Source organism: Lithobates pipiens, unplaced genomic scaffold (assembly GCF_037356315.1).
Source record: "Lithobates pipiens isolate NorthernLeopardFrog02 unplaced genomic scaffold, aLitPip1_a1.2 Scaffold_23, whole genome shotgun sequence".
NCBI lineage: Eukaryota > Metazoa > Chordata > Amphibia > Anura > Ranidae > Lithobates > Lithobates pipiens.
The window spans coordinates 81553669-81577451 of record NW_027507785.1 but is presented as its reverse complement, the minus strand read 5'-3'; the positions used below and the strand labels follow the sequence as shown (position 1 = coordinate 81577451).

The 23783-nt window shown below is 43.4% G+C and overlaps 1 protein-coding gene across 3 annotated transcripts in view; it reads left to right on the top strand.

Annotated features, from left to right (window-relative positions):
• PRICKLE2 (prickle planar cell polarity protein 2) overlaps nucleotides 1-23783 on the top strand; it is a 451504-nt gene that overhangs the window by 303094 nt on the left and 124627 nt on the right. For all 3 annotated transcript variants that reach the window (XM_077451950.1, XM_077451952.1, XM_077451951.1), the window contains one exon: nucleotides 18099-18282. In XM_077451950.1, coding sequence (XP_077308076.1) covers nucleotides 18099-18282 — 184 coding nt within the window. The remainder of the gene's footprint in view (nucleotides 1-18098; nucleotides 18283-23783) is intronic.

Here is a 23783-nt window from a genome sequence, read left to right as displayed (position 1 = left end):
TGCTCTTCATAATACTTCCAGTAAAGTGGGATGTAGACCTCATACCAGGCCAACCTTGGTTGCAGCTTCTAGAAGGAAGGTGGTGAAGGTAGAAGGGGGAGATTAAAACAGTCTTTATTATAATTTCACTTCGTCTAAGTTTACATTACATTACATTTACATAGGTCAATTTTTTTGGACAGATGCAAAAAGATGAAGATTTTGATTGTCCAGGCATGCATGTTTATGTTCTTTTTTTGTTAAAGGTTCATGTTTTTTCACCTTAATGCATCCTATGCATTAACCACTTAAGGACCAGGCCTCTTTTTTAGACTTGGTGTTTACATGTTTAAAACAATTTTTTTTGCTAGAAAATTACTTAGAACCCCCAAACATTTTATATTGTTTTTTTTCTAACACCCTAGAGAATAAAATGGCGGTCATTGAAATCCTTTTTTTCACACCGTATTTGCGCAGCGGTCTTACAAGCGCACTTTTTTTGGAAAAAATTCACTTTTTTGAATAAAAAAATAAGACAACAGTAAAATTAGCCCAATTTTTTTTTATATTGTGAAAGATAATGGTACGCCGAGTAAATTGATACCCAACATGTCACGCTTCAAAATTGCGCCCGCTCGTGAAATGGCTTCAAACTTTTAGCCTCAAAAATCTCCATAAGCGACATTTAAAAAATTCTACAGGTTGCATTTTTTGCGTTACAGAGGAGATCTAGGGCTAGAATTATTGCTCTCGCTCTACCGATCGCGGCGATACCTCACATGTGTGGTTTGACCACCGTTTTCATATGCGGGCGCTACTCGCGTATGCGCTCGCTTCTGTGCGCAAGCTCGTCGTGACGGGGTGTTTTTAAAAAAAAAAATTTTTTTTTCTTATTTATTTTAATTGATTTTATTTATTTTTACACTGTTTTAAAAAAAAAAATGGATCACTTTTATTCCTATTACAAGGAATGTAAACATCCCTTGTAATAGAAAAAAGCATGACAGGTCCTCTTAAATATGAGATCTGGGGTCAAAAAGTCCTCAGATCTCATATTTGGGCTAAAATGCAAAAAAAAAAAAAAAAAAATCTGACATCTAAAAAAAAATATACCTTTAAGAGGTATGGGCGGAAGTGACGTTTTGACGTCGCTTCCGCCCTCCTATGGTATAGAGACGAGTGGGGGCCATCTTAGCCTCACTTGTCTCTATGCCCAGCAGAAGAAAGGACCCGATCGCCTCCGCCGCTACCGACGGCTCCGGTAAGTGGCGGAAGGTGCGGGAGGGCGGCGGGAGGGGGGGTGGCACCTCTCCCGCCGCCGATAGTGGTGATCTCGCGGCGAATCCGCCGCGGAGACCACCGTTATCGTACAGCCGACCGCCGCCTGAAGAGATGGATATCTCGGTTGTGGCAGCAGCTGCTGCCGTTACCGAGATATCCCTCTTCAAAAATAGGACGTACATCGTCGTGCGGCGGTCGGCAAGTGGTTAAGGTGAAAAAACACTTGTCAGTGACCGCCCGCCCCCCCCCCCCCCCCGTCTTACTTACCTGACCCCTGGAACTTGACCCACGGGGATGCATTGTCTCTCTGCCTGGGGTTCTCAGCTGTTGATTGGATAGATTGATAGCAGTGCAGCCATTGGCTACCACTGCTATCAATCAAATCCAATGATGCAGGCGCCAGGGGCAGGGCGGAGTCCTGCATTCAGCCTCTATGGACGCTGAATGCTGGACTCGGGAGCGTGCCCGCAAGGTAACTCCCCAGGAGACCGCTCTACCAGGGTGTTATCTGATGTGGGGAGGAGCTGCGAGAGCCACAGAGGGACCCCGGAAGAGCACTTCAGGGACACTCTGTGCAAAACGAGCTGTACAGTGGAGGTAAGTATGATATGTTTGTTATTTAAAAAAAAAAAAAAAAACAACCCTTAGTGTCACTTTAAGGTGGAGGAAGCGGGGAGAAAATACAGACCTATAGACCGGCCATAGCTATCAAACAGGACCGGTGTAAGTGCCTGAATTTGACCTATCATCAGCCTCATGCAATTACCTGTACAGCAGAGCTCAGGCTGGCAAAAGGAGGGGTAGAACTGGGAGCCAAGCAGGTGTACTGTATCCACATGTGCTGCCACAGAACATGCTGACAGGAGGAGTGAACAGAGAAATTACTCTTTAGCTTGCTGCTGATCCTTCACTGTCCAATCAGCAGGCTAGGAGTGTAGAGAGGACGTCTCTGTACTCCATCTACATTTAAACAATATATCAGAGCAAGTGGTGTTATCTGCTTGGCTGCTTGGCTGTGCTATGTAGCAGAGCTATGTGAATCTCAGGACTGGCTGGGCATACATGCAAATCCTTTGGTCGGTACAACTTATATTTTATCTGTGTATTTTGCTCTTTACCTTGAGTTCAAATTTGAAGTGATTGTAAAGCATCAGTTTTATTTTTTTAAATAACATGCCATACAGTACTTACCTGCTCTGTGCAAAAGAATTGCTTCCCAGCTCGGCTTGGGAGGTCATCTGCACACGTTCTACTATGGGGGCAGAAATGGAGGAGCGGACAGCTCCAGTGCAGACCCCAGCAGAGGTTGTAATTTTATTTGGTTTGGCTATTTTTTTTATAATCTCTTGGGAACATTGTAATGATTGTATTTTTCTGTATTGTTTATATCCTGCAGTTGGTCCAAGCACTTAACACCTACAAAATAATTATGCCATGTCATTAATGTTGTACCCTATAAGAGAAAGAAAGTCAAAAATTACTTTTGCTTAGTTCAAGTTCAATTTAAAGAAATGCTTGCGAGAATTCTTCGGATCTTGGCTCCTGCTCAATCTCTGCAACGTTTATAATGAAACACATTTGCACTTGGCTGAAATGCCACAAGCATGACAGTTAAAAGAAAACTCCCTTCATGTAGAAGTTTGAAATGGGTTATATGAAGACTTTTAAGTATTTACTTTTTTGTTTTTACTTCCTTTCTATATGAAGCATATAACAGGAACATCATTTTTAGTATCCCCTTTTAGGCACAACTATCTTCTCCGTCCTCAGTGAAACATTCTCTTTAACTCATGAAAGTTATGTCTTGTCAGCCCTGTTCCATCATTGACCTAATATGGCCACCTGTCCAGGTTATGTCAGTGACGTTGACTTAGGCCCCTTTCACACATGCGGACATTATGTCCGTATTTCATCCATCCGTTTGCGGATGAAATACGGACATACATGCATTCCTATGGGATAGCGGGTGTCTGCGGATGAACATCCGCAGACACCCGATATCATCCACCTCCGCAATTGTCCGATTCTGCAGGCGGAGGAAAATCCTATTTTTCTATCCATCTGCAGAGCGGATCAGATGAACACGGACAGACGGTCCGTGCTCATCTGATCCCCCATAGAGGAGAGCGGAGAGCTGACAGGGCGGTCCCTGCACAGTGTGCCGGGAACGCGCTGTCATCCGCCGCCTCAGCGGGGACAACGGAGCGATCCCCGCTGAGCAAGCGGATCATCACGGGGCGGATCATTACTGATCCGTCCCATGTGAAAGGGGCCTTAATGTGGTGATGTAGCTATATTAAGTCAATGATGTCGCGAGCATTCCCACCATCTTTGCTTACGTGGTGATCCCCCACCTGTAGGTACTGTATGTGTTAGTGGCGTACTGGACTTAAATAAGGAGGTAAACTTTTAGAGACAACTTTCTTCCAAGCACAATATCCCCAAAAGGTCTTTGAAATAGTCTGTCTAGCATTTGAAGGGTGAGAGCATTAGGTACTGTATGAGCTTGGGTTTGGCTCCAAGTTTTGTCCAAGCCCATGTTGGTCTAAACCTGGAAGGCTGCTATATGGACCGGGTGCAATGTGTTGGGTTATTCATAGCTGCACATACACCATAGAACAGGAATACTTTGATATCATTGACCTGATGTGGTCACCTGTCCATATTAGGTCAATGACATTGACTTAATATGGCGATGTGGCCATATCAAGTCAATGATGTCGGGAGCATGCCCATCCCCTGCTCATTGGCCTGGCACTGACAACTGCCTTTCGGGTTTCCCCCGAACTTAGGTTCAGAGCAAACCCAGGCTCATTACTAGAGAGCATCACATACCTTGATATAATCTAGTTCGAATTTTTCTTTCAACAATCAAAAAGCCAACATATTTCAGGGGCTTAAAACTCCCCCGTCATCAGTGTGCTGTCAGTAAATTCAGATTTTTACTTGACAAAAATGGCATACCATGAGAACTGGGTCACTAACCTGATTGGCTGTCAGTTTGGTGACCCAGATCCCATGATATTCATATCAGTTTGCAATTGTTGTCCAGTATAAATCTGAATTTACTGCTGATGCCAATGGTTAGATACTAAAATTGAATTTTACATACAGATAGTATCTCCTTTTATATTAGCTTCTCTTAATCTCCTGCGCTGCAGGACAGAGACTTGGAGGAAAATGGGCAGAACTGCTGCTTTACATATGTTTATAGGGTTCTCTTTAAAGCTCAAGTGCAGTCAAAAGGTTTTTAATATTTTGGATAAAGTAGGGAAGGATTAGTCACTAATACAGGAAGACGAAGACTTCAATAAAATTCTGACCAATATTTAATCTTTGCCCACCCTACTAAATCAATGTCTTTTCTGTTGCTATCTCTGTCCATTGGAGAGTGCGTCCATCACTTTCAGCCCCTGTGAGACCCTGTTAGTAAGAGAAAATCTTCTCCACAAAGACACAAAAAACAAAAAAAAAATTGACACAGGTTCTTATCCTGCTTCACTTTATCAAGAGTAATTTAGAACGGTATATTGAGGTGTCTCCAATTCTTAATTTCTCATCCCTACCTACCACAATCCAATGTGATTGTGGAAGCTCCACAGTGTGTAGGAGCTGCCAGTCCAGTACTCGGGCTCTCTAAATTTCTCTTCCACTGTAATATTGGATGACAACAACATATTAAAAAAAGGTGTAAATAGTCCTCTTGATGCGTACACACGAGCGGATTTTCCGTCGGAAAAATCTTGGATGGTTTTTCAGACGGAATTCCGCTCAAGCTTGGCTTGCATACACACTGTCACACAAAAGTTTGCGGAACTTTCAACCATCAAGAACGTGGTGATGTACAACACTACGATGAGCCGAGAAAATGAAGTTCAATGCTTCCGAGCATGCATCTAATTGTTTCCAAGCATGCCTAGGAATTTTGCACATCGGAATTGCTGCAGACGATCGGAAATTTCCAATCTGAACTTTTTCCGACCGAAAAATTGACAACCTGCTTTCAATCTTTTGCTGGCTGGAATTCCGCCAGCAAAAGTTCAATGGAGCATACACGGTCACATTTTACGACCAAAAGCTCTCGTCGGACCTTTGCTGGCGGAATTTCCGATCGTGTGTACGGGGCATCAGGGTTCCTCTTTCCACTTTCCTAACCAGAGGAGTTGTGCTTTAAAGCCCAACCCTTGGAAATTTGAAAATTCTTCCTTGCAGTGGGGCTGTGCCCACATTGCAAGTCCAAGGGGCCTAGAAAAGCAGATTTTCTTACCCAATCCTCCACTTATTTGCTCTGCTAAACCAAGTCCAACGTCTTCTCCCCCCATGCTTCAGCAGTCTAAGGGGTCCTGATGTCATCAAAATCCATGCATTGGGCATGATGACGACAAAGTACAGTCCACCAGCAGAGTACGGAGGAGAACCGTCTGCCGGGTAAGCGAAGGATCGTGTAAGTAAAAAAAGTGCTTGTCTCCTCTAGAATAAACAAACATTTTTAAGGGGGAATTTTAAAATTTCCTAAAGTTGAGCTTTAAGAAACTTGTGTGATCCTTTATAAAAAAAAAAAAAAGACTAACAATCCCACAAAAATCTGGAGGTGGGTAAAGAAACCTATCTTAGTGAATCATAAAGGAAAATACTATTATAGCAATCTGCAGAGGACATCTGTACAAATGAATCACAGACCTAAAAGCATTTCATTCCAAAAAGTCAAATGGATTATACTCTTTGTTGAAAGGCCGCTAAGTCTAAATTACCCATTACCCTATATAGACCTGTGACTAATAGACTTAAATGTAAAACTTTGGTTTGGGAGTGTTAGGCCTTGATGATTGAGATGAAACAGCTATGATAAGAGAGGGTTTTCATGTCTCTGTTTCTTCCTATCCTTTTTAAAGCCCCACTTTGGGCAGCATGAAAAAATACCTTTGCAGTGCATTCATTAAAGCTGTATTAAAATATTACTAAACCCAGGACCCTGCATTCACTATATCTGGTCTCCCACAGTACACAGAACATGAAAATGTAATTATTTTAGTAAATCACAAACTGCTAAATACCCTTTCTCATCTGCAGTATATAGCAGTCTTGTGACTTCTATCAGTGACTATCTGAGCACTGGTTAAAGCTTGTTTTTATTTTCCCATGGTTGTCCTATGAGGCTGCAGGACTCCTGACCCTCTGTCTGGACAATGCTGATTGACCCTGTAGTGATCACATGCACCCTCCCAAGAAAAGAAAAAAACACACCAAACTGAGCATTTGCAGAGTGCCAAAATGATCTGTTCTATCTAGAGATAGATTGGGGACTGTGGAAGAAATGGAGGATCAGAGAAGACAGGATCAAACACCCTTATTACAAAATGTAGAGGATTAACCCCTTAGGTTGCACAGTGAGTATAACAAGCATGCTTTACTGCATATACAGACTGATTTTACTGTTGTGGGTTTAGTAACACTTTAAGTAACACACATGGGTCTTGTCCCTCAGCCTGTTACTATACTGTGTAAGGAGAAACATCAAACTGATGAGGTCATCTCCCTGTCACTCTGCTCTCTTCTACTATCAGCATGTTATTTGTTAGCACCTGGGCACTGCAGCAAACCTGTCGGGCTGCTTCCCCCTCTGTTATGGTGGTTATCAGTAAGGCCTGTTGAGGCTGAAACATGTCAGCCTTTTTTTGGCAAGGGTCTGCAGTGGCCTCATCTGTAGCTGTGCTGGCTCTCTGGGTTTGTGCGAGTCGGCCCCACAGCTGCTGCAGATCAGTGTCACTGAGCTTACAGAGCTCGTTACTGCCACCTCTGACTGCTTCCTGTATGTGCGCCCCTAGTGTTTGCTTTGCTGCCTGTTGTATTTTCACAGGGACATGTGGAAATAGGACTTGGGAGAAGGAAGACCATCTTACAAGTGAGGGCTGTGAGTACAAGTGAAGGGAAGAAGGGGGGGGGGGGGTGGCAGAGCCCTGAGTGCATACAGGTATACTCAGTGAAGCGGGGGGCTAGATATAGGAAAGATCATATCATCTGTCCTGTATACAGCTATATACACTCATCTTCCTTCCTGTATTCCTCCATCATCACTGACTGCAGATATACATCATCTGTCCTGTATACATAGTTGTTTACAGGACAGATGATGTATATCTGCAGTCAGGGATGATGGAGGAAGGTCTCTATATACAGGTAGCTGTATACACCCACCTTCCTTCCTGTACATAAAGACCTTCCTCCCACATCACTGACTACACCTTTCTTCCTGTATATATTAATACCATCCACCCCCTATATATACACACACATACTGTACACCCTCCGTATTGTACAGGCCACATTTGATGGGCACAATGAGGCTGCAATTGATGGGCACATGCCTGCGCTTTATGTGATAATGATTAAGCCCCTCCCCTTCATGACATTGTCAAAAAGTGGCGAAGCATGGGTGATCTAAAATGATGCCCCCCCCCCCCCCCCCCCGAAAAAGTTCTGCGGACGCCCATGCCCAAAGCCCCTTTTCTTTAACACTCTGGCCAGCGGTTGCAGTCTGATGTTGTCATGCTCAGTGCAGGACCATTAGACTGTATTGTGCGTGCCAACAGTGAGGACCCACATCCTAGACAGTTGGAAAGAAGAGGTGGACACCAGTGGCTGGGGGCCACAAGCAATAACCCTAGCAGTGCAATCTTAGTTATTTCCTGGTTTCCAGTCCTAGGAAAATGATCTTATACATCCCAGGAGTCTTCAGAAGGAGAGGAGGGGTTTTCTCAGCTAAGCATGTCCTCCTGCCTGCATACCTGAGCTAAGGGTAGATGGATTCCAGGAAGTAAATGCTACATAAGTCATCTGCCCTTACTCAAAATGGCCATGGCTAGAAATGCTAGGGGTTGTTTAGCAAAGTGATTTCTCAGCAAAATAAGGCATGGAGACATGGATGGGTGAGTTTGTATTGAATATAAAAAATATAATTAAAATGTGTTTTTAAATTTTGGTGCTCAAACAGTGTAGTTCCAGTTTGATTGTCTAGGAGTCTCCAACCTTCTAAACAAAGGGCAAGTTTAGTGTCCTTAAGACTACAGGGGGGCCAGACAAGGGGCAGTGGGAGTAGACAAGGTTTTAGTACTGGTGGTCAGTGGGAATAAATTACATAGTACCTATGGTTAGTAGGAGGAGGAATAGTGTCCCATCATCCGGTTGGTGTCAGTTAGAGGAATAGTGACCTATCCTTTGTATAAGTGCAAGGAATTGTGCCCCATCATTGGTCTTAGTGGAAGGAATAGTTCCCCATCATTGGTGTCAGTGGGGGGAGTAGTGCACCATTGTTTGTCTCAGTGGAAGGAATGATGCCCCATCATTGGTGTCATTGGGAGGAATAGTGCCCCGATCAATGTTGTCAGTTTTAGGAATAGTGTACCATCATTGGTGTCAGTGGGAGGAATAGTGCCCCATCATTGGTGTCAGTGGGAGGAATAGTGTCCCATCATTGGTCTCAGTGGGAGGAATAGTGCCCCATCATTGGTGTCAGTGGGAGGAATAGTGCCCCATCATTGGTGTCAGTGGGAGGAATAGTGTCCCATCATTGGTCTGGTCTCAGTGGGAGGAATAGTGCCCCATTATTGATGTCAGTGGGAGGAATGGTGTCCCATCATTGGTCTCAGTGGGAGGAATAGTGCCCCATCATTGGTCTCAGTGGAGGGAATGGTGCCTCATCATTAGTGTCAGTGGGAGGAATAGTGCCCCATCATTGGTGTCAGTGGGAGGAATAGTGTCCCATCATTGGTCTGGTCTCAGTGGGAGGAATAGTGCCCCATTATTGATGTCAGTGGGAGGAATGGTGTCCCATCATTGGTCTCAGTGGGAGGAATAGTGCCCCATCATTGGTCTCAGTGGAGGGAATGGTGCCTCATCATTAGTGTCAGTGGGAGGAATAGTGCCCCATCATTGGTGTTAGTGGGAGGAATAGTGCCCCATTAGTGTCAGTAGGAGGTATAGTGCCCCCAAGGGCCAGATGAAGGCAAGCAAAGGGTCACAGTTTGGAGACCACTGTTCTAAACTATACACAGCAACACACTTATTAAAATATTAAAGCATTCTTGTCAACAACAAAAAAAATGAAAAGACTATACATTCCCTTTATTACATTAAAATGATATAGATATGGGAAATGAAAAATAATTTTATATTGTTTTTCATTTTCTGCCAGGAATGTTGATTTTGTATCCTGAAGCAAAGCACTAAACAGTTCTCTAATTCAGCCACATCTTTCTTATAAATACAGCTGGATGCTTGCTGTTTATATTGGCGTAGAAGGACTGCTCTAATGCCAATGTGACTCTAAACTGACCACACAACATAATCTCAGAGCATTTTCAGAAAATCTGCAATCTTTCTATGAACTTCCCTCTGCGCTAACAATCCCTTTTTGTGTGAAATAATTCTACACAAATAAGTAAATAAAACCTTTTAGGCCCCTTTCAATTGGACGTGTTCAAGTGGTAAATTCAGGCAGTCGATGCGACTTTAACGCATCTGTCAAAACCCAGGAATGGCTGACGGGTGGCCCCACCCACATTGTCATGGCCGAAATACTTCACTTCATGGCATTGTAGAAAAGGATGCCATGTCCGGATCCTGCCCGCCAGCGCTCCCCATAGAAGTGGATGGGACCATGCTGCAATCGTGATGCAAACACGTTCAATGAGCACGGTGGATGAGTAGTAAAGAGGGGTTTCAGGCATGTGGGAGGTGGCATGCGGCCTTCTGGTCACCTGTTAACTGCACACCAGCTGCTTCTGACAAAGTGACCCACCGCAGATCTTGAGTCAGCAGTTATGCTCATGTGGAAGGGGCCTTGCTCAGAGCTTGTTCACACTATATCCATTGAGCTATGTTGACCTGCGTAGATCATTGAGCAACCTAGCTCAATGCAAGGGCAATTAGAATACAATAATACTTTCCTATGATTCGATGAGGTATCATGATGTCACTGCCCCTCCTCTCCACTTCATCCAATCAGAGAACTCCATGTATTCATTGAAAAAAATACAAGGCTTTCTCTGAAAGGTGGCGACCTCCTGTGGTTACTATGCAGAAGGACAGCTGGAGGGCTGCTGCTATCACTGTAGTAGCGGTGACTACTACAATGATTTGCAGCTTCCACAGGAATCAGTCAGGTATGAGATATGCATAATTTCATTGGTCCACGGTAGACCAGTGTAACGATTCAAAATAATTATATCTAAACTAATCTATATCTATATCTAAAATGTCATTGAGAATGTAAACCAACTCTGTGCAGGGGCGGACTGACCATTCAGCAACTCGGGCATTGCCTGAGGGCCCCATCAGGGTTGCCAGCCTCAGTAAAACCAGGGGCAGTATGAAAAATCTGCCATCTGAAATGTCCCTTGCCGACATCCTTTTGGTCAAAAAAATCCCGAGATTATAGCTGCTCCACCTCTCCAGTACCTTCTCAGCCAATAGAAACATAACTGTGTATACTGTCTGTACATGTATGTGTAACCTGTGTGATTTTATACTGTGTGTGTGTGTGTTTGTGTATACTGTGTGGCCCCATAATCTCTGATTGCCTGGGGGCCCCATAATCTCCTACTGTCGGTAAGGGACATTTCAGGGACATTTCAGAGGCAGATGTAAAAAAAACACAGATTTTTTACTGAGGCTGGCAACCCTGATGGGGCCCACTAGTGGCCCTGGGCCCTCGGGCAGTGCCCGAGTGGCTGAATGGTCAGTCCGCCCCTGGGTCAGACGGACTTTCTGAACGAACGGACTTGGCCACACAGGACTGGACTAAGTCCATATGAAAGTCCGACAGATTCGAACATGATGACGTAAATGGGACTAAACAAGGAAGTTCAATAGCCAGTAGCCAATAGCTGCCCTTGCATTGTATTTTGTCCGTCGGACCAGCACACAGACGAACGGTTTGCACGCTAGAAAGCCGAGTCCATTGGACAGATTTGAAACATATTTTATTTCTAGGCCCGTCTGACTTTTGGAGAAAAAAAGTCCGCTGGAGCTCACACAGGATCGAAATTGATCCTATGGATTCCGGTCCGCCGGACCTAGTCTGCCAGAAAGTCCGATCGTGTGTATGCGACATTAGGGGAAGCTCTGAAATGAGTGGAAGCTCTGCTGATTTTACCATCAAATCATGTGCAAGCAAAAATGCTGTTTTTTATTTTTCCTTGCATGTCCACTTTGCACTTGTAGTGCAAAGTGGATTTACCTTTCGGAAATAAACCCCCCGATGTGCTACTCCCGCAATGGTCCTTTTAGGAATAAATCTGGATCTTTACTCTGTAGAGTATAGAACAGTAGTAGCAAATGTATCAAGAGCAGCAAAGCTGACTATAACAAAACTATGGAAATCCAACGAAGCACCAAATTTATCTGATGTTGTTATAAGGTTGAATACACATCTCAATATGAGTTAATGTTGGCGTATAAAAATTACAATACGGTCAAGTTTGAGAAATTATGGCAAATATGTAATAGTCGCCGTAGAGCTTCTACCTCACTCAAAAACGTGAGCTGCAGTTCTTAAACCATATTTCAGTATTATTCCAGGAGTAATATCAAGGCTTCACAGTTCTCTCTTTTTCTAATTTCTTGAATTGTCCATGATAATATTGTCATTATATTAGTTAGCGCCTGTTTACAGTTAAAAACCAATGGGATCACAGGGATGTTACAATACTGTTTATGTATGCTTTATTTGATCATTTGTATGACTATCGTCCATTACTTTGATTGAGATTAGTATGTAAATGTTTTACTGCTATACCTGATTGTTATATACCAGACCCAGCTGCCTTTCATTTTTCTGTTATTTGTATGGAAATTTCAGCAAAAATTCTTTGATGATAGAAAAAAAATTAAATAACCCCCAATGTGCCTTCTAACATTTTCCAGGGCATTTATATTCCATAGAAAAGAGGGTAAATCTATTATTTTAATGGCGACACGTAGGCACAAAAAACAAGTCTATATTGCACTTTAATTGTCTTATGTTTGGAAAGTAAAGAAGGAAAAAGGAAAGTTTGGAATAGATTTTAAATGAAGATGCCCATGCACTCATACCCTGATAATTCTTAAAGGGTCACTAAAGGAAATTTTTTTTTTTTTTTTTTTTAAATAACAAACATGCTATACTTACCTCCACTGTTCAGCTCGTTTTGCACAGTGTCCCCAAACCTGCTCTTCCGGGGTTCCTTGGCGGCTGTCTCGGTTCCCTCCCGCAAGGACTTCACAACTTCACGCGAGCTCCCTCACATGATGTGAAGTGCTTGCGGGCGAGCCCCCATGATGCAGCTGGCGGCCGTAGCCGCTCACTGTATCACTCGGCCCCGCCCCCTGGCACGCTGCGTCATTGGATGTGATTGACAGCACCGCGAGCCAAAGGCTGCGCTGCTTTCAATCCATCCACTCTAGCCAATCAACGGCCAGGGTGAGCAGCGAAGAGGACGTCGGGGGCGAGCGGGGGACTTTCGAGGGGTCAGGTAAGTAAAACAAAGGGGATGGGGGGGTCGGCACTGTCGGATGTTTTTTCACCCTAATGCATAGAATGCATTAAGGTGAAAAAACGTTTACCTTTACAACCCCTTTAAGGTGTAAACATTGTTATCGAAAGGGACAGAATTTTTTATTTTTTTTGGCAGAAAGGAGATACAAAGGGGGTGATTTACTAAAACTGATGCACTCAGAATCTGGTGCAGCTGTGCATATTAGCCAATCCACTTCTGTGTTGTTCTATTAACGGGTAACTCCACCTTTCCTTTTCAATCTGCAGCCACTGTAATTTTCTGAGAATGCAGTATGGCTACCTGGAGTTTTCTGTACACAGAGTGTGTACCGACCACTCCCCAGAAACATTCCCTGCTTTGTGTGTTTGGTTTACCAATTTTCCCAGAAGTCTGTAACAAAGGTTGTTATAATCCTTGTAATGTGCGTAGATCACCCAGAGGGGAATGTTGTTTTCTCAACAAGAGTGGAGTTACGTTTTAAGCTTTGACAATAAAACCTGGAAGCTGATTGGTTTTTATGCAGAGCTGCACCTGATTTTGCACTCTCCAGTTATAGGAGGCTCTCACACCGAGCCGCGGGGGGTTCGTTTTAGCGGCGCTATATGGCCGCTAGTGGGGCGGTTTTAACCCTCCGCTAGCAGCTGAAAATGGGTCAAATCTGCCCACAAAACACTGCCTGAGTGCCATTTTCCCAGCGATATCGCAGCGCTGCCCCATTGATTTGAATGGGGAGCAGCGGTGGAGGAGCGTTGAGTTCACCACTCCTTCACCTCTCCAAAGAAACTGCTGGCAGGACTCTTTGTGATGCCCTGCCAGCGCACTGCTTCAGTGTGAATGGAGCCACTTTTTTCAGGAGCTATACAGGCGCTGTAGCACCTGAAAACCGCTGGCAGTGTGAAAGGGGTCTTAGTAAATCTCCCCAAAAATCTCTTCCACCAAAAAACCTCTACTTACTAGCAATATACTTGCCACCACTACTTGAGTCTTTAAGAGGAACTTAATGCCAGGAGCCATAGGTGGGCGTTTTCTGATCTTGTGAAAGCCAATCACAACAGTCTTATGATCGGAAACTCTTGATCATAAACAATTATCAGGAACTGTTTGTGATAGCTTAGTCACTATGAGCATGCTCCCAGCATGAAAAGCTATTCCTCATGGAGGCATATGTGCGGCAGCTCAGCATTAAAGCTCACTGTGCCAGCTGCCACATGTATGCGTATCGCCAGTGGGGACAGGTTAAAGTGTAGTTCCACTTTAAAGTGGACCTAGCATCAGACATATTTGTTTTGTTAAGGGTATGCTTGTTAGGTAATGCATACATCCAACACTCACTAGTATTACTTTGACATGGAATCTACTCATGCTGCCTTGTAGAGTCTTTGTTCTGCTATAGAACTAGGGCTCGTACTTTCCATCCTATAAGTACATACACGTACACCTACATTTTCCATGATATATTTCACAATTTAAAAAAGGTGAAACCTTTCTCTCTCTTATTGCCCACAGGCTCATCCCTGTTTCTAGCTTTTTTCAGCGCAAGTACTTGCCAGCTAAAGAGAGTACATTATAGCAGGCAATTTTTTCAATAGTGACTTGTAGAGTTATTGAAGGGCCCACTTTACCAAGGAAAAAAATCTAAACAAAGACAAAGTTAGCAAACGTTGTGCATTTTGAGGCTTTGTGCCACCCCTCTAACCCTGGTGCCCTAGGCCCTTGTCTGCAAGTTCCATTATGGTAAGCATAGCCCTATTCTTTTTGCAGAATTCATGGTTGTAACATGACGTGGTCGTGCGATGGAGATCTTAAATCGCTGATTACTCCTCTGTGGGTAAGGGACAGGTGCACTTTGAGTTAAGTTTTCCAGACTGCACTGAGCAGCGTATGACAGTCTGGATGGAAAACAGGCACAGCGTGAAATTTAGACCTGTTAAACTTCAGGAAATGGGGAAAATCTGGCACAGCTCCATATTTTCACTCAGCTGGCTTTCTGCTGTTCTTCTAAATCTAAAGTGCTTAGCTGATCCGTGGAATAGAAGGAGTTGTGTCAGGCAGGGTATTAGTGTTCTCACTTGACTCGCACCATAGATTGCTAAAACGAACAGAGCAAGAAGACTAATAAATCCAAGGACCACCGAGGTGTCCCTTTACGTCTTGTTTGGTTAACAGGGACACTTTGTTTTTATCCATCGCAGTTTAAATCCCTTGTCTTCTCTTATTAGTCTAAGTCTTGTTTTGGCAGGAGGACTATAAGCCAGCGTGTGGTCCTGCTCGGTGACCTGATCTGGTTTTAATTGGAACCCAGTGGTGTAACCTACTTCTAGAACCTTTTGACTGCTGCACATTTGTATCGGCACATGTAGCGTGTGCGTATATATTCTGCACCCCAGATTATGTATGTCGTTTCCAGCTGTAAGGAACTGTAAGTCTCAGCATCTTTCTAGATGCAACATGTAGTTCCTTACAGGAGAGACTGGGAAATCTGAATGTAAAATTTAGTTGTCAATTATGCCTGTTCAATCACTAGCACATATTTTTACAGTTAAACGCTAACCGAAAATAATATTTAAATATAAGGTACTTGATGGCAACCTGAATCACGCGTTCGCTTGTAATATCTCTCAAGGACTGCAGTGGGGTAATACCAGTTCTGATCAACTGCTGTGGCCATTACAAAGTTATATGATGGTGTCATGTTTCCACGATAATCTCTATTAAGTACAATAAACAAATAATTGGGGAGACCAGCTGTGAGAGAGTGGCAGCTTAGTTATTGCCTTGGGAGAGGGGACGGGGATAATCGACTAAAAAGAAATCTCGCCACTGGAGACTCACTGGGAAATGCAAAGCCAGCGTGTGACTAACTGAGATAGCAGTTTTGGGTATATTTGGCTTTTAAATTAAATCTCTGGTCTAATTAGAAATCAGTATCTTATTTCAAAATGAGGATTTATTGAAATGATTAAATAAAATAAATACAAGTAGGAAGCCTTGACGCTCCTCGGTAGATGTTTGCTAATAACCCTTATCAATATAGGGTGGCACCAGCGCCCATAGAGTAGCCAACCGCAGGTGTCTGCTTGCATCCTTGGCTTATCTGGGTATCCAAAAATCTGAATGCTATTTTTATAAGTATAATTCACAGGTCCTAGTCTGCCATTTCTTTCCACCCCATACATATAAATACATACAATATATTCTTATCAGGATGATGGGAATAAAGCTAGCTCATCTTCCATCATGACAGCCCCATAAACATTAATGTTGAGAACATGGACAGAATAATGCCCTGTACACGCGGTCGGACTATCCGACGGAAAATGTGCGATCGGATATTGTTGTCGGAAAATCGGATTGTGTGTGGGCTCCATCGGACTTTTTCCGGCAGAATTTCCGACGCACAAAGGTTGAGAGCAGGATATAAAATTTTCCGACAACAAAATCTGATCGTGTGTAAACAATTCCAACAGACAAAGTGTCACGCGTGTTCAGAATAAATTACGAGACAAAAGCTATTCGCTACTACCCTCTTTATAGTCCCGTGGTACGTGTTCTACGTCACAGCGTTCTGATAGATCGGATTTTCCGACAACTTTGTGCGACCGTGTGTATGCAAGACAAGTTTGGGCAAAAATCCGTCTGAAAAAATCAGACGCATTTTGTAGTCGGAATGTCCAACTGTGTGTACAGGGCATAATCGTTTGCTGGGTAAAAGAGACCTTTGATTTTGAACAGTCAGTTTTCCTATTGCATGAGTGTCCAACCTGCGGCCCTCCAGCTGGTTTAGGAACTACAGGTTTTATCATTCCACTGCCTTTGGGAGCCAAGTTCCATCATGCCTCTGCTTTTGGGATCCAAGTTCCATCATGCCTCTGCTTTTGGGATCCAAGTTCCATCATGTCTCTGCCTTTGGGAACTAAGTTCTATCATGCCTCTGCCTTTGGGAACCAAGTTCCATCATGTCTCTGCCTTTGGGTGTCATGCTTGCAACTGTCAGCCTTGCAATGCCTCATGGGTCCTGTAGTTCCAAAACAGCTGTAGGGCTACAGGTTGGACACCCATGTCCTATTGTGTGGCAAAAATAACAGTTGAGATTTAAGAAAAAAATAACTAACAAGGCAACAATAGGCATATACTAATGGGCACGTTTTTAACGATATCATGACTTTGGAGACTATAGTAGCTGAAGACTGTAATAAAATGGTAATAGGAATTTAGACACCTTTAAAAATGTTTGTAAATGATCCCCACTAGTGGACCTGGAATAGAGTCAGGATAGAATGACCTGTTCGTCAATTACTTCATGTTCTATGACCATCATTAAGTAGTGGTTCCTTCATATTTATGTCCTAAATCTGATGGTATAATGTATGTAAAAATCGTAATGTTATCTCACTCAGTGAATGTCTCTTATACTACCTTTAGTGTAATATGCATGTGCTTTGTATCTGCATCTACAAATAGTAAATACATTTTCATGTATGCCAGCAAGTGGAGCTTTAGGCTCGGTTCACACAGGACGCGGCACGACTTGCAGCGCCGCGACCTGCCGCGACCTCAGCGGCGACTTGCAAAACGACTTCTGTATAGAAGTCAATGCAAGTCGCCCGAAGTCGCCGCAAAAGTAGTACAGGAACCTTTTTTCTAAGTCGGAGCGACTCGAGTAGATCCTATTAGAACGGTTCCGTAGTACAGAACGGGGGCGACTTGTCAGGCGGCGAAGTCGCCTGGACAAGTCGCCCCTGTGTGAACCGAGCCTTAGGCTTTTGTTTTACATTTTCTTCTTTGTCTATTTGTTTTCTTTATTGTTTACAGAGCTCTATAGCTCAGGGTGAAATTTACAAACTTGGTCAGAACAATGGTGCCTCCACAACCCTCTGTACAGCTCTATTTTTGTGTGCTACATATATTTATATATATATATATATATATATATATATATATATATATATATATATATAACTGTTATAAAACATGTGTGTAAACTTTGGAAAAAATGTAAAAACAGACCCTAATTGCAGGTCCATGTTTGAGTACTAAAGTTAGAGGATCAGTATGGCAAACAGCCAACTAACATTTTTAGGAGGAAGTCATCAAGAGTTGCACCCATGTTTTTTTCCATACAAGTCCCCTTTATTGTATCTCTCCTATCTTTATTATTGATGTTTCACAAACAAAAGGTGCCGATTCTCTGTGTTTGCTCGATTCTATGGGCACTATGCCAGGGAATGTGTTTGTAGTTTGGTTTCTTAGCTTCAATGAATAGTTGGAGAGTGGCACACTTATAGAGGAATTTGTTTTCTGCAGGAAGATCTGTCTGCATTGTAAGTGCCCACGGGAGGAGCACAGCGCCACGGCGATGCCTCTAGAGATGGAGAAGACCATGAATAAATTGATGTTTGACTTTCAGAGGAATTCCACATCTGATGATGACTCCGGCTGTGCTCTGGAAGAATACGCTTGGATTCCTCCTGGACTGAAACCAGAACAGGTACATTTCTTCTTTATGTTGATGTGTACAATGGTCTGTCATCTGTCAGTAGTTTATACTTATGTGCTGTAAGTGAACCTGTCAGTAAACAAACTTTATTTTTGTGTTCTGTAACAGGATTAGGAAATATGTGGCCCTACCAGACTTGTGTTTTGATTTTTTCTTTTTTTTTTTCTTTTGCATGTTCTATTTTTTTTTACTTGATTTGTATATATTTTTACTTTGTTATATTTTTATCCCTTTTAACTACCTATGTTTCACCAGTTTAATCATTTTTTTCAGTTATATGCTTCTTTCCTCCCTTTTTACCTTTTTGTCTTTCTTTTTTTCCTTTTGCGTTCCCTCTTCTGTTTTTCTCCCTCTCTCCCTACCTTCTTTCCTCCACCTCCTTCCTTTGCCTTATTCCTTTATTCCTAACTACGTTCTCTTTCATTTCCTTCTTTTCTTTCTTTCTCTACTCTCCACCTTCTTTACTTTCTCCCCACGTTCTTTTCCTCCTTTCTATTTTCCTTTCCACATTCTTTTTTCTTTTCTTTTTCTTTTTTTTTTTCCTTTTCTTTACCGTCTCAAAAACAGTAATTTGTGCTTGGATGCACACTTTTCTGTTTTGCAGGGCCTAGTTCATTCAGAGCAGGCGTTTGCATATGCAGATGATACTATGGACCGCACACAGTGCTGTTCACATTATTAAAACATGAAGCGTTATCATTGGTTCAAAATTGGAAGCCACATGATGAGTTTGAAAGGACTTGAAGCACTTCAACTCCTTCCTTTCATGTATATGGTAACGTGCCACAACTGGGCCGGCATGCAGATGCGGCTCAGTAATACATTACAGTTAATAATAGGCATTTGTGGTGCGTTTTTTTTTTAACGTTCCAAAAACGCATGTCACCCGAGCCGCAAACGTGCATATGGGCATTTGGGGGAGCTTTTTTAATGCTCATTAAGGCTGGATTCACACCTATGCATTTTTAGTGCTTTTTGCATTTTGCAGATTTGTACTACAGTCCATTTAACATGGTTTCCTATGAAACACGTTCTGTAGTGCAAATGCAAAAAGCACTAAAACTGCATAGGTGTGAATCCAGCCTAAATGCTTATCAACCGCACCTATTAACGTGCATTAATGCTATAGGTGCGTTTGATAAGCCTCAGTATTTTGAGTAAGTGTGAACATTCCCTTTCAGAAACACAGCCTTTATTTGACAGGATGGGCCAAACACTGACACTGTCATTAAACCTTTTGTCCCTGGGAGGGATTCCCGCACCACCATGGTGATGAGAGAGAAAGTACAGCACATCTTTGGGAAAGATTTGAAAAAGTATGTCCAGCTAAAAATTTTTCTTAGTTTTGTATGGAGTGAGGAAGGATTAAAACCCCTTGTCTGTTTTAAATTGCTACCCAAGACTCAGTCCCCATTCACACCTGTGGGATTTGTCATGTGACAATGCACAACAAGAGGAATCCCATTATTGTCTAGAGGGCCTGTTCACACCTATGCAGTGGGTTTACCTGCAAAATGAAAAAAGGGTGCAAGTATTTTTGGTGCAACATAGTTGGGTTGATTTACAAAAATTGCAGAATGCAATAAGTGGTGCAGCTGTGCATGGTAGCCAATCAGCTTCCAACTTGTTCAATTAAGCTTTGACAAAAAAACTGGAAGGTCCGGTTCACACTGAGGCAGCACGACTTACAGCGCGACTGCCTCAGGCGACATGGGCGCGACCACTGCGGCGACCTGCAAAACGACTTCTGTATAGAAGTCAATGCAAGTTACCTCAAGTCGCCCCAAAAGTCGTACAGGAACCTTTTTCTAAGTTGGAGCGACTTGAGTCACTCCGATTAGAACGGTTCCATTGCACAGAGCGGGACGCAACTTGTCAGGCGGCTAAGACGCCTGACGAGTCGCCCCTGTGTGAACCGGCTTGAAGCTGATTGGTATCTATGCAGAGCTGCACCAGACTTTGCACTCTCCAATTTTAGTAAATCAACCCCCTTAGTGTTTTTGTCCTCATCAACTTCAATTTGAAGCTCATGAAGAGTACATGAAAACGCATTAAAAAAAAACATTAAAAATGGGTGAAAATACAGATGCTCTACCTAGTCTTAGCCCCTGTACACACGGTCGGAGATTTTGACAACCAAATCCGTCGGATTTTGTCCATCGGATTTTGTCTGTCGGATCTTGTCCGAAACTGTTGCATATACACGGTCGGACTAAATTGTCGAAAAATCCGATCATTCAGAACGTGATGACGTAATTTCGTTACGATGGGACTACATTCAGGCTAGTAGCCAATAGCTTTGATGTAGGAATTTGATCTGAGCATGCGTGTCACTTGGTCCGATCAAAATTCTCTACACATGATCGGAATATGTCCGATCGAACCAGTTGGTTGGGAAATATTTCCAACAAGTTGGAAAATTGGGTCCGACGGATATTCCGACGGAATCAGTCCGATGCATACCACACACAGTCGGATTATCCGACAACACGGTCCGATAGGACACATTCCGACGGATTCTCTGACCGTGTGTACAAGGGTTTAGAGATATTTCCCTTCACTTCCTGTCCTGCTGACAATGTTTAACCAGATAGGATGGGAGGGGAGTTCTCCAACAACAAATACAGACTGAAATAAAATTGTGTTTAGTAGAGAAGTGGAATAGCTAGAGCCTCTGGCAGATTTGTATTTCTGTCAAATAGGTGTAAAAACTTGACAGTTCTACCATTTCCCCACATTATCCATATCCAGAAAACAAGTTTTTGCTTGACATACATTTTAATTGAACTGCAGCTTCTGAATCATGACATCAGAAATATCCCCTGACCTTTTAGGTTAGTGTAGATCATAAACATGTGTGCAGGGTGTGCCTGGGCACACCTTAATCACCTCATGAGCATTAGCATTATTACTCTGTGTGCAAGCGCAGAGATGGAAAAGATCTCCCTCTTATTGGTTCTGCCATAAGAGAAGTGCTTACACCAGCTTACAACCCCCCCCATGCAGCACCTCAACCCCCCCCTCACTGTCTGCTGGTCCACCGGCACTTACCCCATCTAGGCGGAGGGCACATTGGGCAGCAGCGGGGATCGGGGCATCGGCAGGCACATCGGGCAGTGGCGGGGATCGGAACATCAGGCTGCGGCAGGTATTGGGCAGCAGCTCCTGTGTCTTCTCTTCCTCACTTCCGCCGTGCATCTCTTGCCCTCCTCTTGGGGTACAATAGGATTGCCTGTCTTTTCAGCCATTCAGGTGACAGATATCAGACTCGCTTCCTGATTCCAGGAGGAGGATCAGTGTTGCAACAGCAAATACTAATTAGCTGTCATAACACCTCGGTCGGCTCATGGTGCAGTGTGCTGCGCCACGAGCCCACCCTATTTTGAAGCCTATTAAAGGCTCTGGGTCTAATCTGGTGCTTAAAAAAAACACCCCCGCCGCTGTAATTCATGCGCCCAGTGTCCTTAAAGGGGCCAGATATATAACTAGTGGGTAGCAGCCGTAGATCATAGAGCATTAATTAGGATGTGGTGGCCGTGGATAGAGGGGACGACAACCCGGGCGCCCCTAATGGACGGGCCGCCACTGGGTTACACATTTCTCGTTCACTGTGCCGGCAGGGAGATCAATGTGCCGGGGGCAATATATATGTAGTCACACACACACATGCATGTGTGCTTGAGCTTTGGGCTGCACACCCTAATCTAATAGGCTGCACACAGTAGGCAACTCCATACTCACATCCAATGGCTGTTGGGGTAGAGCAGCTGTAATAGTAGATATAAATTTGCAGCACGTGGAAGTAGGCAGTAAATGGTTGGAAATGATTTCAAATGCTCGGTGTTTGTACACTCTGTTAAAATCAAGAAATGTAAGATGTTAACGGCTTCATGCATCCCGATGAAGGTCTCCTTTATGTGGACAGGTTCTGTTTTCTTTTCAAATTTCATTCTGCGGCTAAGCAAAGTCTGCGCTCTTGTCTTCCAGGATTTAACTGCATTTTACTTTCTGGTGAACAGCAGCAGTGGAAATATACATGCTTGTATTTGTTTAAACATGGGAAAGGCACCAACCTATTAGCTATATTGCAGTCTGCTTGTGCTGGATCCTTTCTTTGCACTCCAGGATTTTTAGGAAAAAAAAGAACACCAATCATGTTTATTACCCGTGTTTCAGATATTTCCATTCCAAACTGCTTATTGCCTTAGCAGCCCCTCATCCTAAGCCGTAGAACCTGGGAATAAAATACTTTCTCATGTTTAGTGTCAGGACTCCGCCGAGGCCAAAAACAACAGCATATAATAAAATGACTGTGGAACAGGAAGAGAATTGTTTGCAGTGGGCTGGACAGGCCCCTGGAAGCAGGTAGCCAGAGAGTCTAAGAAATGACTCTAGGCGCCTCTACCTTTTGGATATCCTTACTTATAAAGTAAATCTCCAGCCAAAATGTTTTTTTTTTCTAGGTTTGAGTAGGGTCAGAAAGGGTTTTTACAACTTGCAAGGTATTTTTGAAGACTTGATTCAAGTACATACAAAAAAAAGAGAAAAGAAACTCGCAGGGGTTGGACACAATGCCCCCCCCCCCCCAAACCCCTAACGGAAAATTCGCTGTTGCAACACTGATCCTCCTCCCGGACAATCAGGAAGCAGGTATGAAACCTGTTTCGCGATTGGCCAAAACGTCAGGCGATCCTATTGGATGCGTATGGCTGGGAGGAGACACTGCGGAAGCTACTCCAGGAGAGGACACCGCTCCGAGCTTTCCCCGAGCCCCCCACGCTCGCATCCAGGGTAAGGACAGCAAAGTGCACAGTCTATTTGCATTTAGTAAATCAACCCCTAAGTGTCAAAGCAGTTGATTTAATAAAGGCAAATAGACTGTGCGCTCTGCAAGTGCAGTTGCTCCAGAGCTTAGTAAACAAAGGGAAGCTCTGCTGACTTCCATCATCCAATCATATGCAAGCAAAAAAAAATTTTGTTTTTTCCCTTGCATGTGATTGGGTAATCTTTGTAAAATGAAGCTCTGCCTCATTTACTAAACTCTGGAGCAACTGTACTTGCATAGTGCGACTGCACTTTCAAAATGCACAGTCTGCTTTTAGTAAATCAACCCCAAAGAGTCAACTGGGAAAATTAATGGAAGTCAAGTAATCACAGTACCTAGTATGAGGGGAGGGCTTACTGCCTTTCGACACCACCATGCATAGTGAAAGGGTTAAGGAATCGACAGAAAGGGGCAAAAGGGAGAGGGAAGGGGTCAGGCTGGGACATGCCTGACAACACCAGCCTTGGCTAAATGATAGCAGAATTTAAGCCATTAAAATGTGAAAGGCATGGGGAAGTAAAGAAGCCTATCCAGATGTTCTAGGATGACACAAATGACACAAAGGTTAAACGTTGGTCATGTAGATGAGCCGTTAGTTCCTTGATCCTTATAATGTGGGTGAGTTCACCAACCCACTCCTGATTGTATGAAACTGCCATTCTCCAGT